Below are 19,179 nucleotides of genomic sequence, written 5' to 3' on the forward strand. Positions count from 1 at the left end.
ATATCTTAACCCTACTGTTAGACCTACCTGAAAAACTAAAAAGCAATTTATTTAATTCGAAGGCCTGTCGTTATTTTTTATTTGTGCTATCATTATTAATTTCTTTATTTGTTCTTATTTTATTACTGACTGCTTACTTGTCATTTTTTATTCAATTCAAAGTTTGAAATCTCGTGCTACTGCACCAAAATTACAGTACAAAATTAGTGAGCAAAAATTTGTGAGATAGCTAGTTATAATGGTAATTAAATAATGTTTACATATGTATAAAAGCCTACATTAAAATCTGTCATATAAATTGGTCTCTTCATTAGAAATTAGCCTACTGATTGTCACCATTGATGGACACATTTTTTTAATAATATAAAAAAATATCTGTATGACATTATATTCTGCAGAATATCTACACTTTTCAAATGATCATATCGAAGTTAGAAATTCAAATATTGTGACAAAATTAATTTTGTAGGGTGCCACAAGTTTGTTAAAATTTCCAAAGGGTGCCACGACTAAAAACAGGTTGGGAAACACTGCCCTAGACTGCTTCACAGGCATGTTTGAGCATTCAAATGCACCCACGATGCTCATAAACAGTGCTTAGATTGACAGCCCACTAGGTTTGGAATCAGTTTTATAACATTTCCTGTTTATTATGTCTCATCCGCACATGTAGCATGGGTGGAAATGAGTTGTGCTCATTGTTGAGCAGCTCCTGGATTAAACTGTTCTCTGTAAGTGGTACTGTTCTCAGTGGACCTTCACTAATGATATCCTTTCCCCTTTCTCACTTTTCTTTCTCTCTCCCCCTCCAGGTGGTGTTGGTCTTTGCACTCAGCATCGGAGCTCTGGGAATATACTTCATAGATTCTTCGGAGTGAGTACTATTCTGATTCAACAACTCTGGCCTGAATTATTTATTCTCACATGAGTCAAACGCCTTAAAAACAGATCTTAGAAACAAGTGATTTCCTTTGCCTCATTTCACTATAAAGACACTTTCTATGAATGGCACAAAATAGGGATAACTATAATAGGGATAGGATATAATAGGGATAATAGGGTCAACATTTAGAAAATGACAAGAAATCTTTTATTTTGTACTTATTAATGTGAAGTTTGAAAATTATTCTTATAACTGAAATTTGCTACTTTTAAGACAATTAAAAATCCATTTTGAGATTGTTTCTTTCTAGCAGTAAAGATTTAACGAACATAAAAATGTAAAATAATATTTATAAAAAATTTTTTGCAACATTCTGCAACAGGGTGGCAGATTTAGCTTTAGCTGTAATAAATGAAGACATTACTCAGTAGGAGCTTGTTAAATTGGGAATAACATTAGTTTGTAAACTTAAATTTCCCAAACATTAAAGAAATTGTTTGATTTTGTTGATTGATTTGAATTATTACAATAATTTTGATATCCAGGTTGAAGGTTAAGCTTGAAGAATGCATTAAATACTAAAATTTGTCTTTAAATTGATAAACAATTAGGTCAGATTTCTGTACAGTGCATAAACCTCCAATAGTTTATCATTAGGAGTACAAGGCACAGATGGTAGCAGGGCAGTCTACAGTGTTAAGGTACTATTTTCCCATATAGATAATAATACCATATTAATGAACCCTACATTCATTGTTACTGTTAAGGTTACCATTATATAATTCAAGGTTTTGTTCTGTAATGTTGGACTTTAAAGACTAAGCCTTGGTGTGATGGGATTATTTTGTCAATGAAAGCCAAGCAGGCCAGTTTCCATGGTTACATTAGCAGAGCATCTCTACCGCCCACCCCTCTCCCCTGTGCTCCCTAGAGAAAGGTGTGCAGTTAGCTGTTGCCCAGGCAACCAGGTATCACAGTTTTCGAGATGAACTTTACTCAATGTGATGGCCAGTCTGTGTATACTTTTACATCACTGATTGTATAATAAGCGAAACTCAATCACTATGAATATAGCAGCGAGTTTGTCTGAGGTACAGATTGCTGTGTTGGCATTGCGCAGCATATAAAAAGCCAACACGTGCAGTTTAAATCTAAGCGCTCAAATGAGCATGTGTACAGTCTCGTATAAAGTCTTACATACAGTCTGTGTGTGTGCATGCTGGAGCGAAGCCAGGCATGATGGGAGATTTTAATCCCTATAATGCTGGGATCAGGATGGTAAAGGAAGCGGCGGGAGGGGTGATTTGCCGTGTTCATACATCATTCAGAAAAAAAACCCCTGATCTGGCTCCTCATTTACAATACACGTTTTCATATTACAGCTTAGAGTCAGCGGCTTCCTCATTTGAGTGCATATGTGAGACAGACGATAAACAGATTTAGTTCATCTGTAGTAGTAACAAACCTCTTCAACAGCAGAATATTACTTTTTTTAGCAACAAGAAAACAAATTCTTAGAAAATTTAGAATGATAGCATGGGTTTTACCATAAATAAATCATCTAATAATAATATTGCAGCCAAAATACTAGGATCTTCACATTACAGAGACAAGGTCATTGGTGTGTGAACACAGCTTAAAAGGTTATCCCACTTTGATTGATATTAATTTGCTAGTCGGTTCAACCGACTCATTTGTTATGTTCAAATGAGTCAGCTGACTCCGTCTGAGCTGTTCTTTCACAGGTTGAGCTGCATATTTGTTGTAGTCAGAGAAAGTCATAGAAAGTGCAGTGTTTCCCACAGACTTAGACTCTGTTTGTGGCGGCATATATGCAAATTCATTCTCTGCCAGCAGGAGGCACTTTTAGAGTGGAAGAGATTGCGGTTTCCCCGGTAACGGCTGTACAAAAAGAAGCATTGAGCTCACAAACGCTGCTTTATGAGGCATTACAGGCAAGATGAAATGAAAATTATATCCAACATTTTCTGAAGACAGTCGGTTTCCTTCAGAAATACAGTGATATAAAAACATCCGCACCGGGTTTCGATTTTGAAACGTGCAGTGCTCATGTTTATTCAACGAATTCAAAGCTTTTTGGAAAATCTATTTGTGGCGGTCAGTTTTGATATTGTGGAGTGCCGCCACAAATAAATCAATGTATGGGAAACACTGAAAGTGTGTTGAGTTAATGATATATGAAATAGTTAAACAGCAACAAAGTGCGTGTCATCTAAACTAACGGTTATCAACCTTTTTGACTCAAAGCTCCTTTTTATCTGACACCATTTTTAAAGGGTCCTTCATATTTCTTCCAGAATTACTGCTATAATTATGACAAAGAAGTTTGTTTATTTTTAATATAAACAAACTAGGAAACAAACAGAAATGGTGGACAATTAAAAATAGGATAACAATATGAAAATGAATTGAATTAAAGGATTAGTTAACTTCCAGAATGAAAATGTCCTGATAATTTACTCACCCCCATGTCATCCAAGATGTTCATGTCTTTCTTTCTTCAGTTGCAAAGAAATTAAGGTTTTTGAGGAAAATTTTCCAAGATGTTTCTCCATATAGTGGACTTCAATGACGGCCAACGGGTTGAAGGTCCAAATTGCAGTTTCAGTGCAGCTTTAAAGGGCTCTACACGATCCCAACCGAGGAATAAGGTTCTTATTAGGGGTGTGAACCTACACTGGTCTCACGGTTCGGTTCGGTTACAATTATCATGTCATCGAGTCGGTTCAATTCGATATCACGATGCATCCGGGTGCTGCTCCGGGTGTGTGTTCACGGTGTGTGTGTGTTCACTGCTGTGTGTGTGCACTTAGGATGGGATAAATACAGAGCACTAATTCCTAGTATGGGTAACCATACTTGGCCACATGTCACGTCACTGTCACTTTCACTTTCACTTTTTCACTAATCACAATGCATTGACAATGCACTGCATCCTTAATTTTAAATTTTACTTCACATTTATACAATTTTGTCAATAAATACAAGCAGTCAGATACATGAACTGTACCTGACCTGGTTTCTTAAGTTAGTGGTATTACCCCCTGCTAGTGATGTGACATTTGAACCGAGGCATCGGAGCTTGTGTCGAGAATAAATGGTCGTGCTAGATGAATCCTTGATTCAAAGCTTGTGTTGTGTTGTTAATTGTCATATAAATCACGTGACCAATGACAAATGAAGCTTCACTTTCTGTCCAGTCACATGCGCGATTCACTTTGCGTGTCGAAATGTTCGATCCCCCAGATCTTACTTTACGAATAAGTTTTAATTCTGACTTATTCAGTTACATTTTAGATACCCAGTCATATAAGTAATATGAAGAATACAAATTATTTCAGAAAAATTCAACATTTGTCATATGCAATTCATTTGAGTACATTATGCTTCTATTACATCATATTGATATTTGTACTAGTATTAAATTGCACAGTTTAATGGGTAAATTAATTTATCAGAAACTCAACAAACACAAACACACACACTGTTAGGCTTTTATTTGTGCACGTAACTTGAATCGATCTGTGGAATATGTGGTAGATGCCTCGTCCTACGGAGCGTCTTTCACACGCTTTTGGCTGCTATATTTTTTATGAACCACCATAACATAACACCATAACATTTTTATATTTTCTAGACGCTCAAAGCTTTGAATCTTTTCCCGAAACAGTCAGAGGAAAAGCCTCAGTGCTTCACGAGGCTTCATTTGCCCATCCCTACCCCCTACATATTTCATTGTGCGTGACATGATTTACACACAGCCTGTGTCTTCTCCAGGTCGTGCTCAGGTTTTTCATAAAAGCCGAAATGTGGCCAGATGTCGGCTTTTAAAGTAGTTGGAGGAATTTTAATTACTAGCACTAGTGTCTGGCCTCCCTCTGCCATTAGGCGCATTCGATTTGAAGCAGCGCTTAGTGCACAGAATGATCAGTTTATGTCATAAACCGCGAGAGCGATTTGAAAGCATAAGGATCCGTCTGCTCTCTTATCGCTCTCGCGGTACTTGGTCATACACTGATCATTCTGTGCAGCGGCGCTTCAAGCCGAACGTGCCTAATGTATGCTACTGCGACAAAGCACGTATGCGACAAATGACGTCAGAAAAGCGTCAGTACGTTATAATCGGTTATGGTCTATTACTGAACCGATACCAAATCGTCCTCGTCTGCATCGCGATGCATCGAAGAAACTATTAATTTCACCACCCCTAGTTCTTATCTAGCGAAACGATCGGCCATTTTCTAAACAATTTAAAATAAATAAATTATATACTTTTTTTAACCACAAATTCTTGTCTAGCACTAGCTCTGCAATGTGCATCCATGACTTCAAACTAGGGCTGCACGATTAATCGCATGCGATATTTAACGCGCATCTTATCAGTAAAGCCGGTTCTGTAATCAGCGGTTGTTCACTGATGAGCTGCGCAAAAAATCGCACGAATATGAACATGGTTTAGCGCAGCTCGTCAGTGAACAACGGCTCTGTGTAGTTAATGCTGCTCAATGTTAAATATCGCATGCGATTAATCGTGCAGCCCTACTTCAAACATTACGTAATCATGTTGGAAAAGTCACTCGTGGTTAGTTCTTCGTCTGTGTGCTTCGTTCTAAAAGGTAGGGTAGGGAGAAAAACTCCATGTCATTTTCTCCTCCAACTTCAAAATCGTCCGACATCGTTGTTTTACCTTTTTTGTAAAGGGCCTTTGACTTTCTTTGCACATTTGCTTTGTAAACACTGGGTCGCTACTTCCGCCTACGTCACGCGTACATGATTACGTAATGTGTGAGGTTGAGCTAGAGCATGTTTTGTTAAAACCTATATAAATTTGTATTTTTATTAGAAAATGACCAGTCGTTTCTCTAGATAAGCTGAGGAATCTAGATATTCCTCAGCTGGGATCGTGTAGAGCCCTTTAAAGCTGCGTTGAAACTGCAATTTGAACCCATTGGCCACCATTGAAGTCCACTATATGGAGTAAAATCCTGGAATGTTTTCCTCAAAAACATTAATTTCTTTTAGACTGAAGAAAGAAAGACATGAACATGCTGGATGGCATGAAGGTAAGTAAATTATCAGAACATTTTCAATCTAAAATTTTCGTTCATTTCATAGTGGACTCCTTTAATAATATATTTGTATATTTTTAAATCATTAGTTGAGGACCACTGCTCTATACTGTTTGGGTGAATCAGTGGCTCTTCCGCAAACTGACTGACAGCCTAGTCTAAGCTGTCCTGTCACATCTATTGTCTGAGGTCTCAATAAGGGGATTTTTGCACACAAGCGATGTCCTGAATTCACTAGCATTGCAGTGTGGGTAGATTCCAGATAACAGAGCCTAACCGAGTGATCTGGATATGTTATTAGACTGGACTTGTTGTCAGATTGGACATTGCTCTAATAATTTCTGTAGGGAGGTTGAACAGTGCTAGACGTGAATGATAGCCATATAGACACTAGTTCTCTGTACTTAAAATCTTGACAGACAGTGCTGTGACACCTCAAACAGTGCAGCGGTTAACCCATGAGTGAGCAGCTGAGTGATAGAAGTACTTACCTGGAAGGATGTTTTTCTGATGTAGATCAGGGGTCTTCAGCCTTATCAGGCTTTTTCAGGACCCCTACATGGATAGAGATATGGAGCATGACAGGCTTGTTGTGGAATTTTGAGGTTTATAGTACCACATAATAATACATTTACATACCTCACATCCATTAAAATATACACAGTACCGTTCAAAAGTTTGTGGTCGGTAAAATCTCTTATGCTGCTTTTATGATTACAATACAATATTATTGTATTACAATATTAATGTTATTTAAAATTTAAAATAAGTTTTTTTTTCTGTTTTAATATATTTTAAAATGTAATTAATTCCTTTGATGGCAAAGCTGAACATATATAACAGTATAAATGTCATTATTGTCTCTCTTTATCAATTTAGACTGCATAATTTTATATTTATACAGTATATCGTAATTATTATAATTGCTGTACAGATTCATATATTTGTGCATTGCATTTTAGTTTAATTTAATTTCATTAATTTCCATGTGGACTGTGAAATATTTAACTAAACTTTATCCTCTAAACTTTAGCTCTAGTTGAATTTAAAGGGATTTTTGAGATAGGGATAGGATGATAAATGAAAACTTGTATTTATAAAACTGTATAACTTCCTTCAGTGGAGCACGAAACCATTTTGAAAAATGTCCATACAATGAAAGTCCAGTGTTGTTTTAGACCAGAGTTATTTTCATTATATGGACAAAAACACTTAAAACATTCTTCAAAATGTTCCACTAAAGAAAGAAACTCGTACAGGTTTAAAACAACATGACAATAAGTAAATGATGACAGATTTTTTTTTTTCCATTTTTGGGTGAACTATACATTTAACTTCATTTTTTTCATGTATTAATAAGCAAGATCCCCGTTGAAGACCCCTGGTATAGATAGAAGGCTTGAACTCGCTGGTGCATGTGTGTGTGAGTGTTTTGTTAGTGGTCTGTCTTTCCCACCCGGTTCAGTTCCAGATCAGGTTGTGACAGCGGAGGTGGGTGCTTTGATGTGCTCTTAATGATCTACATCGCGTTTGGCTCTAGAGTTACCACCTGAAGTCCTGGCAGCTGAAACCTCCACTGCTGCTGTCTTCACCAGAGGGAGATGTGTGCAACCGACACGCAGGTTCTCACCCTCGCGAGCTCCACATTTGACCTGCTGTACCGCGTGACTCCAGCGTTAATGGTCTCGATAATGGATCATCCGCTGACGACTCTTACGACTCATTTACGCTGCTAATTATCACAACTGTTCAAGAATGTCTGGAACAAACCACACGTCTTTCTCTTGATTTGGCCTCTTGCACATGTAAACAGGGAACAGCGGCACATTGAATGCATCTGTCAAATAGACAGCGTAATCGTCCGTTAAAAAAGCCACCTGTAGACATCTTGGGGACATTTTGTGGGACATTTTGAGTGATTCTAAGCTGATGGTTACTCCCTAAGGTAACTCAAAATTTGATGAAGGGTGAAAGCAGCAATTGCAGACAGGAGTCTTTTTCATCGCCTCAGTACACACGTCTGGCTTTTAGGGGGCCACTTCACTCAACACTGTGGATGCACAGCTCACTCTAGTGGCCAATGGCCACCCTCCCCCGAGTTTCTCTGGATAATCCTCCTTTTGTGTAAGGAGTCACTTTTCAGGACACTGTTTCTTTTGTTCGAACTGATCCGCAGTTGAGGACTGAAAAGCCTCCTCAGTGGAGACACGGAGTGTTTTGTTGCATGACTGTGTTGAAACAAGACAGTTGTAATGAACCTACTGTACAACACAATGTCTGTGCCAGTTGCCCTTGCATTATTAGTAGAATTTGCTACGGCAAGCTTCACTTTTATTATTGCTCAATTGTATACTTGGGAACAAGAGTATTAAAGGGATAGTTGTTCCAAACCCAAAACTGTCATTCATCTTTTTTTGTTTTGTTTTTTGTTTAGTTTTTTTGAGCGAAAACATTTGATGAAAAACCAGCTTTCTTACCTTGCATAGACAGCAGCATAACTACATGGTAGTTCAAGGCCCAGAAAGGTAGTAAGGACATCGTTAAAATCCATGTCCATGTGACATCAGTGGTTCAACCATAATGTTATGAAGCTACAAGAATACTTTTTGTGCACAAAGAAAACAAATATTATGACTTTATTCAACAATTTCAGTCTTCGACGCGACGCATGCATGTGGTGCGCTGTGCCTTGTTTACAAGCAGATGAAGACGCACACTGTACATAAAACAGTCCTCATAAACATGTCTGAAGATTTCGACAGAGAGGATGACTTGCAATTGTTTGCCTAGCCTTACTTTATTTGAACCAGAATACACAGACGATGAACTAAGAGAGATGGATGTTCTACGTCAGAACGCCGGCTCTTGCGTCAGCAGCACCACACTCTTGCGTCAGCAGCACCACACTCTTGCGTCATGATACTCTGGTGAACGTGTGATGAAGACGGAAGAGAAGAAATTGTTGAATGAAGTCATTATTTTTGTTTTCTTTGCACACAAAACGTAATCTTGTAAAATTACGATTGAGCCACTGATGTCACATGGACTATTTTAACGATGTCCTTACTAGTGGTCAACCGATATTGTTTTTTTGACAGCCGGGAGCCGATATCTTGGAAAGCAGGGTGGCTGATGCACTGTAAAAAGTAATGAGTTGAACTTACTTGGAAAACCTGTGGAAACTGATTGCCTCAAATTTCTCAAGCAAATTCACAAAAATTTATTATTTTCACGTCTTTTTAAGCCATTCGATATTCGCGCGCTGCAGAGGCGCTTTTCTGTATGCTCACAGTCACATCCAAAGCGCGCGCTGTGGTCAAATTGAGTTTGATGCGCTTAAGTGCTTAAAGCTTGTTGCGCTTAAGTGGCCAAATACACACAAAATGACATCAAAATTGTTGTCCTCGCGAGTATCCTCATAAGCACTGTCGGTTTTGTCCTAAGTTAATGTAAACAGTTGCAAAAGAAAACGTGTATCAGTATTGGATCCGTGAAATAGGTCTTGTGACAGCAGCAGCATAATAAAGATGTGCCGTCTGTCATTAATGTTAATCAAACAACATCCAGAGAAAATCCCTCACTGCTCTTGACTAAATAATGTTTTGTTGAATAAATATAAGTTAATTTACAATTTATTCAATTTCTGTAGCCTATTTAAAACACGTTCTTATTTTAGAAAATGTAGTTAATATTTGCATCATTAATGATTTATCTTATCAGCACAACCCTATCGGCCTTGGCGATATATCGGTCGACCACTAGTCCTTACTACGTTTCTTGAATGTGTCAGTTGTGTTGCTGTCTATGCAGGGTCAGAGAGCTCTCAGATTTCATCAAAAATATCTTAAAGGGGTCATATGATGCGACCGGATCGGCTTTCACCGTGGACGAAGCGGAGTCCAGCCCGGGGTCATCACATGTGGTTGCCGCCGGCTGCGCCGTTCTCAAGCCCGCCCGCTGCCGCTCACTCAAGCCGGCCTCTGCTCACTCAAGCCCTCCGGCCGCCACTCACTCTAGCCTGCCGTGTGTGACGCTGTGTTTCATTGTGAAAGCGAAACTACTTTGTTTGGCCTTCCAAAAGAGGACACGACTAGAAATCAGTGGTTAAGTTGCATTTACAACACTGTTCCAGAACAGTTCAACCCAAATATTCAGATGTGTGCAGCACATTTTATGGAGGACTGTTTCCTGATCCTGGTAGAGTAGACTACAATGCCGGCTGTTCTGACTCACAGACCTTTGAACAGCTCCTAGCATCTTAGCAACTATCTACAGTATCAACAGTATAAAAACCACCTAACAACACTGTATCAACCTCCCAAATCATTCTAGAAACCACCTAGCATTGGGCTAACAAACACTCGGAAGACCTTAGGAACCAATTAATGTCCTTGCACTCATAGTCAAGTCAAGTCACCTTTATTCATAGCATCGTGAAGGTGAGTTTTGCAAGGGGATGTACCATTCTTGCTCTAGCTCAGTACATTTACGTGAAGGTCAAGTGAAAATACATCATATATTAGTGCTGTGTTGTAGTTTTGTTAAAAACTTCTTAACATTGTAGTTTCGTTGTCATATTTTTTAATGGGAACAGTCTGTACTTTTCCCCATAGACCATAGAGTCTTTTTTTAGGGCTGAACAATGAAGCAAGAAATATGTAGGGCAACAACAGGGGAAGCTCTCCTTCAAGGGATGCCTTTATTTTGTGTCCCACTTATGACATTTTGGGTGATCAGCGCTCTAGCGCAGTTACATATTGCAATGCCAGAGCCTAATAGTATTGAATGCTCAATCCCAGCACTGATAAAGGTGCAAAAAGACATGGTTTAATTAATTATTAATGCAGTGAGGTCAGAAAGATGACTTACTTTTGAAGCTGGTTAGATGAATGGATGCTTCTACATACAGCTTTTAGGCTGAGCTGTATTAACCTGGAAAAGCTTTAGGACGCTATGCTGTGAAAGGGCAGGGAAATACATGGCCCGTTCACTGAGAAGCCACAGAAATAATCATCCTGGCACTGCATTGCAGAGATGAATAATCCACCCCGTTTAATTCTATGCAGCGTCCCTACGCTTTGAAAATCCCCCACACACCAGCAGCCTGTTCTTTAGAGAGTGAGGAGGAGGAGAAAGCGAGACCTTGGCAGGTCATGTTCTCCAAGACTGTGATGCATGCCTGTGTCTGATATTCAGTGTCAGGATTCAATGTCATATACTCCTCTAATAATGCATTGCAGCAGCTGATGAAATATTAACTCGTTTTAATATCAAGCTTCACCTGTAATGGCTTAGTTTGATATCTTTTAAGATTTCTCACCTTAAGATCTCTCAGATGTGGGTTACATGTTAAATATTCACGCTCTATTCTTAGTGATTCTGTGGCACTATAATATTAAGCAAAATTGTGCTTATGACAAAATGTTTGGATGCTACAGAATGTGTCATTAGTCTACTTATCTTTCCTTGTCTTATGACTTATGAGAACATTTAGACAGATGTTTTATTATTGATCAGTAGCAAAACCTGAAGATTTGAATCAGTTCTGGAATCATTTCATATCTCTGACTCAATGATTTGTTTCATTGTTAAAAAAAGTTTTTTTTTTTTTAATTCTACATTTATATTTTCTATAATAAATTTAGCTATTTAACATTTACTTATATGTATAATTGTTGTTTCTATTTAAAAAAAAAACCATTTGAAATGTAAGATAAATAAAATAATTTATTATTATAATACAATTCTTTATTTTTTTGAATAATTGTTTGAGCTATATTTCTCTGTCCTGCCATTAAGTAGAAAATTACTAAAAGATTCGTCAAGCTCTCTGTCTCTGCTGAGGAGGCCACATTGTCAGTGTCATATATTTACATAAGGATGGAGGTTTGCCCAGCTCTGATTCAGCAGCTTTTTGCAGTAATAGGGTCTTATCACTGAGAGAAAAGCTTTGATGGGGTCTGTGTTTTCCAGAGGTAATCACACTGAGTTCTTGCAGAGGGCAGGAAAGCAGTTTAAAAAGCTCAGTCCAGCATGACCTCTTTTTGAGGGGGCTTAATCAATAAACAGATAAGAGATGCCGTTTCAATTCACATTCCTCTCTTTATTTTGCCATTCGTTTTTGTATGAATTGAGTTCTGTATGTGGGAAGCTGGCTTTGCAGTGCTGTTTGCTTCATGTGTACATTTGTATTTGATAGAACCGGATGGAAATTCTCAAAAATATTCAGCTTGCTTCTTTGAAGATTAGCTAGTCCTCTGTGCATTTCTCAAGCTTGAACAGAGGATTGTTTGAACACTCTGCCATGACTATCGCTGCAAATATCAACCTTAGCTCCTAAACAAATTTTAGTCTCTCGTCTTCCCTGCTTAGAGCTTTCACTTCCTCCTGTTTTCATTAAGAGGAAGAAAACACCGGGGCATTGCTTTGTGTATTTTCTTCTTTTAGAAGCACATGCAGAGAGCACCTCAGGGAAGAATTAAAACAGAAAGGATATTTTTAGACCTCCGACAGAGGTTTTAGCTGTCCGGTGCCCTTGTAGGTGCTAAATCACTCTTATTTTAGAAATGGTGCCTTGGCCTAAATCAGTCATTGTTGTATTAACCTAGACCTGCTGTGTGCCGCCCCATCGCCCTCCAGGCTCCAGTAGCGGTTCCCGACTCAGACTCGGGGAAAAAAAAATAATATATATATATATATTGAAATCACAATGCTTCCTCAGTTTAAGAATTGCAAACATCTTTGTATTAAGTCTTCTGAAATGTTATGTTTGAATATGCAAATGAGGCATTAGCTAATTAAATATGCACACATTTGCATACATTTCCAGAACAGAAATCTGAATATTGGATAAAGCCAGGTTCTTGTTTCATTTTGTTGTCCTTTCCAAAGGGTTTTACAGAAGGGATTTTTGATTATCAAAAATCATTATCACTTCATAAATCAGAAAATACCATAAACAGCCAGAAAAAATAAATAAAATAAAGTAAAAATACAAATATTTTTTAGGAGTAAAATTTATAAAATTAGACAATTGATTTATGAAAAAAAAAACTCTGTAAAAACCTTCAGAATATAGAAATAAAACTAATTTTAATTTGGGGGTAATTGCATATTTCTGGCTCAGTGCATGAGAAAATACTCAACTCAAAAAATATTCCAATATTTTGAAAAAAAGAAAACTGTTATGAAAAGCCTGCAACATTTCAATTGACAAGTGCATGAAAAAAAATTTATATATATTTTTCTATATTTTTTGTAATGCCTTACACAGAGGTTTAGTGCACTGATAGTGATTAATAATGTTGATTGTTTATTACATAATGGGATGTTTGGGCCCAAAAGCACATGGGATAACCATCCCAGGGCAGTTTTCAGGATATGCATTAATTTCTGTGCCCTGTATGAGTGAGTGCCACAGTGGCACTTCTTTGTAAAAGATGATGAAGAAGAAACATAGCGGGCCTGAAATAGCCCAGTGCGTGTGTCCCTCAGGGTGGCATAGATCTGTGCGCACTGACATTGCTGTACGTCCTCCACAGGCGCTCGATTAGGAGCTGAGGCCACCTAATGTAAGTTAAAAGCTCAGTGGCACCTGGGCGCTGTTTACACCATTATTAGTTGGCATAGCATGCTCTCAGCTGACCTCAGAGCAGCTCACAACTTTATAAGGGCCTGGGAAAGTGTCGTCTTAAGGCCTAGGCTGTCAAGGATCTTGCTGGAAAAGGACATTGAGGCCTTAATGTGGCTTAAGGAGGAAGCTGTTAAAGATTTCTGAGCAGGGATACTTTCTGCATGGATGCCACATGTCAGGAGATCTCTTGTAATTGTGGAGTGTGAAGAGACATTGAGCTCAAGGATCAGACGCTTTGTGTTTCACAGTGTACACATGTTGACGGTCGTGCATTTTGAGACACGGCTAATTGTAACTTGATAGAAAGCTATTCCTGGCCATGAAGGCCTAGTTAAGCTTACATTATGGGCTTCTTTTGCCTTATTTCAGCAGTTTTGTCTTTAGTTTTCGTATTATTTATGCCTGGTGAATTCAATGGCTGGTCTCTAAATAACTTCCTACATGAGATCAATGATAATGTCAGTGAAAGGGCAGCACCACATTAACCTCAGCTCAAAGGCTTCTGACTTATGAAATTAAGCCTTTTAATTAATTGCAGGGCTCGCAAAATTTCAGAGTCCCTGGTAGCCCTTCGGGCAGGTACTCTTCAGATTTTGGTAGCCCGAAAATTAATTTAACTAGCCCAAATAAAAAAAGACCCTTTTTTTATTTTTAAATATAGAAAATCAGATAAGAGTTTAAATGTCAATCAAAATGTATACCATGTCTATGGTAACATACAGTATTGAGCCATAAAATTACATGATTTACAGTTCAGATACAGGTTTTCACAAAAACAAAAATCTTATACAACAGCATTTCAGCCTTTAGACCATTTTTATGAAAAGAGATAATTCAAGCATATAAATTGTCAATTTAAAACGTATAAATATTATTGTCTTAATTGTTTAGATTTTTAGAAGGCACATTAACTTCTTTCTCATTTACAACTCAATGTGTTTGTTGCTTAAAAACATGAGTTGATATTTGCATTGATCTGACCATAAACAGCCAGAAAGGCTTATTGGAAATACAAATTCATTCTCTGCCACGAGGTGGCGCTTTAGGAGCACTGAAATATTGCGGTTTCCCCGGTAACGGCTGTACACAAAGCAGCTCCGCGCTCATAAACGCTGCTTTATCAGGAATTATAGGTCAAATGAAATTAAAATGCCAATGACACGTTTCTGAGGACAGTCCGTTGCCTTCAGATACATTCAAATAAAGACATCCTCGCCGCGTTTTGACTTGACACGTGCAGCGCTCATACTTATTCAGTGACATTGCATTTTGAAGTTTAATCCAGCCGTATCGCGACTCTTGTCTTTCCATCTCCAACTGTAAGTTATAATTAAGACATTTCTTATACCATTTAACGTATTTAAAACTTTTTATGGCCTTAAGTTTGATGCAACTCACTTTAGGAGTTTTTAAGGACCCGCAGGAGATCTGCATTTAAGATAGCCCGTCGGGCAGAGTGGTGATACATTTTGGTTGCCCGACTGGAAAACACAATAGCCCCGGGAATAGCGATTTTGTGAGCCCTGAATTGAATCATTCAACAGTTGAGTTAACCATCCCAGATGTATTGAATAATTCAGCAATGCTTTTATGTATTTTAAGATTTTTACTAATGGATAAAGGCACCTGGTGCTTTAAGACTGTCCTGAATCATGCAGTCGACTTTTCCTGATGTCGTGACTGTCGTCTTATACCAGAGGGAGAAATATTAGAGCTGTTTAAAACACTTGCTATGATTCATTGAGATATATATTTAAAAAGGTATTTTAATGCATTGTAATTCATTGAAGATATAGTTATAATACACATTACATTCATTTGTGTTTTCTTGTGAATAATTCTAACAGTTATAAACAATTTTGTGTTTTCAGTATGTACAGATTCAAAACACTATGAACATCAAAAGTGTTATTATATTAGATTGTCTTTTTTTCCATAGTAGAGTACAGAACCAATGTGTTTAGACATAACAAAAAGTACAAATAGCAGACTATGTAAATAAATTATTGTATGTGAGGTTTGAATATAATTATAATGCAAACGAATATTGTATTCTACATGTGAACTTTTATGTAGGCTATTTAAGACAAATATATATTTAAATATATAACCTGGAAAATAGTGCAGTTTTATTAGGATGGGTTTTATATTTTATATATGCATATTTATATGATGTGTTATAGGGTGTATCTCACAAAAAATGTGCCTAGGTTAAATGTCACTTCAAAATCAGAAGAAAAGAAAACAAATATTTTGTATGAGGAAAATTAATCGTGTTTTAGGACCATTAAGATTAAGATTGCATTGTGACAATATTTTCAGGAAAATGTTTCCAGGCCAAACAAATGAATTTGTTTTCAATTAAATTAGCATTTATTTATTTTTCTTTCTCCGTAGTCCTATAGAATCCTGTCAGAATTTCTACAAAGACTTCACGTTACAAATTGACATGGCATTCAACGTGTTCTTCTTACTCTACTTTGGCCTGCGTGTAAGTACATATTTTAACTTTCATATTCAACATCTTTTTACCACATTCTATACACTCAATATTATGTTTTGGCCCGAAAACTTTTAATGCTTGACTAGAAATTGTTCATTCTAATGTTCATTCATCTTAATTGTTTGTTCTACTTACTAAAATGTGATCCTCCTTAAAATGCTGTAATATATATGTTTCTTTTTCTTTTCATCTTCTTCCAGTTCATAGCAGCCAATGATAAGCTGTGGTTCTGGTTGGAGGTGAACTCAGTGGTGGACTTCTTTACAGTACCGCCCGTGTTTGTGTCAGTGTATCTGAACAGGAGCTGGCTGGGTAAGTCTCCAAATACTCTCCTCACTCCCTTTTCTTCCTGACCCTCCTGTCAGTCCCTGCACCCCAGGGCAGCGGTCACAGGAGCAGCTCAAACCACGGCTAGATGAGATAAAGGCCAAACTGATGATGAGACAAGGGCAAATGTTTGAACAGGAGATTTTATGATTATTAAGCCAAGCTGCCATGGTTTGTTGTCACTCTCTGTCGCGGGAAACCCAAGAATAGCTACGAAATGTCATGGCTTAGGAACTAGAAAAAATGCAAAGATGACAGTGGGGCTTAGGTGAAGAAGAGCTGGGAAGGATGGCAGGAACGTGAGATGATTTAGGCTTTAATTGTTAAACAGGCCCATTCGCACCAAGTCATTCCACAGTGTCGTTTTCGTTATAGTTATGGACTTCTCTATTCTCATACAATTTAATGAAAGGTTATTAAAACTTCATAGTTATAGCTACTTTCCTTGGTTTGAACAGGTCACACATTTTGAGTTCTGGATGCTGGTGTTCACCAGGTTTCTTAACTTGCACAAGACACACTGATAAACACAGAGCAGCCTGGACCAACTTTTTAGGGTTTGCTTATCTAAACTGGTCTGGTTTGGGAAAGGGAATGTGTACGTTCTTGTATAAGGCTCACTTTTGAGAAGCCAGTGGGGCGAGTAAGCCCTCTCAGTCTGATGGTAATGATTTCCCATCACAATGTGTTTTTGTCAAAGCTGGGGTGAGCGACAGGTGAGACATGACTGCGGTTTAAAGCAGCTGGTGTGTGTGTGTGCTTGTGTATCCTGTAGCCAAAGGAAAGCAGGTTTGCTTTAGCCTACAGTATGTACAGTTAATGTAAACACAATTGTTCATAACCGTTACACCATCTGTCATTAGTGCTTTCCAAAACAACTGTAAAAAGAATGCCGTCCTTCCTTAAACACATAAAAAACCACAAGTTAATAATTTAGCACTTCAGTAGCCGGCTTTAGAAAACGGTCATCTTTTGCCATGGTGCTGTTTGAATAATGCATTAGAAAAGCAGCAGTTCATCAAAAAATCTGTAATTTTAATGGTGTTCCTCCCTACCAAGCCAGTAAATGAAAATCAAATAAAAGCTGCTATCAACATCCACCTAATAACAGCTGTTTGGCTGAGCGGCATATGTAAACAATCACTCACTTGCCCGTGCAGTACAAATGCTGAGAAAGTTTCAACACTAAGCTCATTAAAAGCTTCAAACCATTAGGAGTATAATGGCTTGGAGACAGACCAATTTTGTAATCCGAGTGTGTTCCTTAATTTCACAGATGTCCACAATTTCAGGCATTGTCGTCTACTGAGTGTTGACTCACCTCGGAGAAGCATCATGATTAAAACATTACAGGATGTAGAATTTTAGTCCGAAGAAATTAGACTTTCAGTCTTGACATTAGTCTAGCTAATGAAACCAATTGGTTGAGTGGTGAAACATCAAATGTAATGATGAAAATAACTGAGATTTGGATAAAATGTAAGTCTTAATTATGCTGAGCTTTAAAGGCACTATTCGGTATATTGTACACTACCATTCAAAAGTTTAGGGTTAGTAAGATTTTTGGGTAACACTTTATTTTAAGGTGTCCTTGTTTCACGTTACATGTACACTATTATAATAACAATAAATAGATGTTTGTTTGAAAAAAAAAAACTTGCATTCAGTAATGATTCATTAAAGGTTGCAGTGAAGACATTTAAAATATTACAAAAGATATATATTTTAAATAAATGCTGTACTTTTGACTGAAAACTGTACTTTCTGAAAATTCAGCTTTGCCACCACAGGAATAAATTATCTTTTAAATTATATTAACCACATTGATCAAAGTTATTTTTAAATTGTACTAACATGTAACAATATTACAATGTTACTGCATTTTGATTAAAAAAATGAAGGCTTAGTGAGCATAAGACATTATTTTAAAAACACAAAATGTACTGGTATAAACGTTTTAATGGTAATGTACTTGAAATTTGTGACTAATCAAATGTGACATTCATGTGACTCTTTGTACAGACTGGCTGAACTGGAAATATACAGACTGAAAATGCTCTTTGCACTGAAAAAAAAAAAACTTGTAGGATTTACTTGATAAAATTAAACACATTTAGTCAACAATCTTTTACTGCTACCGCTCTGTACAATTTACCTGTTATTGTCGAGTAAAATCTGCTTTCTTAACTGAATTAAAAAAAAAATTCCCACTTAGAAGACATATTTTTGATTCGTAGAACATGGTTTGATAGAACATTACTTGATTTGTAGAAGTGCTTTTAATGTAATGCAAGCTTCTGTTAAACTCCGCTATAGTGTTCAAAGCATGCTACCCTACCTAGTGCAATAAGGCACTTATGAATTTACTTATAACTTTGACTATAAACATTTTGAAATACTGAAATAGTTTGAAGTATTGGTATGAATGAGCAATATCACTCGAGTACGAGAGCAATAACGGCTCTATATCAGCATGGCTGTGATTAGGCCAGAGGCACAAGGCCGCAGGCCGAGTGCCGGAGGCAATCACAGCCGCTGATATAGAGCCGGTATCGCTCGAGTACGAGAGTGATATTGCGTTTATACAACAGTTCGACGGAACGTGTGTAATTAAACAAGAAACAACAGAGTGCCTAATAAAACCCTCTTTTGTGCGGAACTACTTGCTTCCGCCACAGATTCAAAGCTCAAGTTGACAGTTAAACATGCGTCACTTTTAGAATTCGTATCAAAGGCATGTGCT

At 37.5% G+C, this 19,179-nt stretch overlaps 1 protein-coding gene across 3 annotated transcripts in view; it reads left to right on the top strand.

The window, feature by feature from the left end:
* LOC107698159 (calcium-activated potassium channel subunit alpha-1) overlaps positions 1 to 19,179 on the top strand; it is a 248,967-nt gene that overhangs the window by 135,397 nt on the left and 94,391 nt on the right. For all 3 annotated transcript variants that reach the window (XM_016499115.1, XM_016499116.1, XM_016499117.1), the window contains exons 3-5: positions 813 to 874; positions 16,004 to 16,097; positions 16,310 to 16,421. In XM_016499115.1, coding sequence (XP_016354601.1) covers positions 813 to 874; positions 16,004 to 16,097; positions 16,310 to 16,421 — 268 coding nt within the window. The remainder of the gene's footprint in view (positions 1 to 812; positions 875 to 16,003; positions 16,098 to 16,309; positions 16,422 to 19,179) is intronic.

This window comes from Sinocyclocheilus anshuiensis, unplaced genomic scaffold (genome assembly GCF_001515605.1).
Source record: "Sinocyclocheilus anshuiensis isolate Anshui unplaced genomic scaffold, SAMN03320099.WGS_v1.1 scaffold1734, whole genome shotgun sequence".
NCBI classification, from domain to species: domain Eukaryota; kingdom Metazoa; phylum Chordata; class Actinopteri; order Cypriniformes; family Cyprinidae; genus Sinocyclocheilus; species Sinocyclocheilus anshuiensis.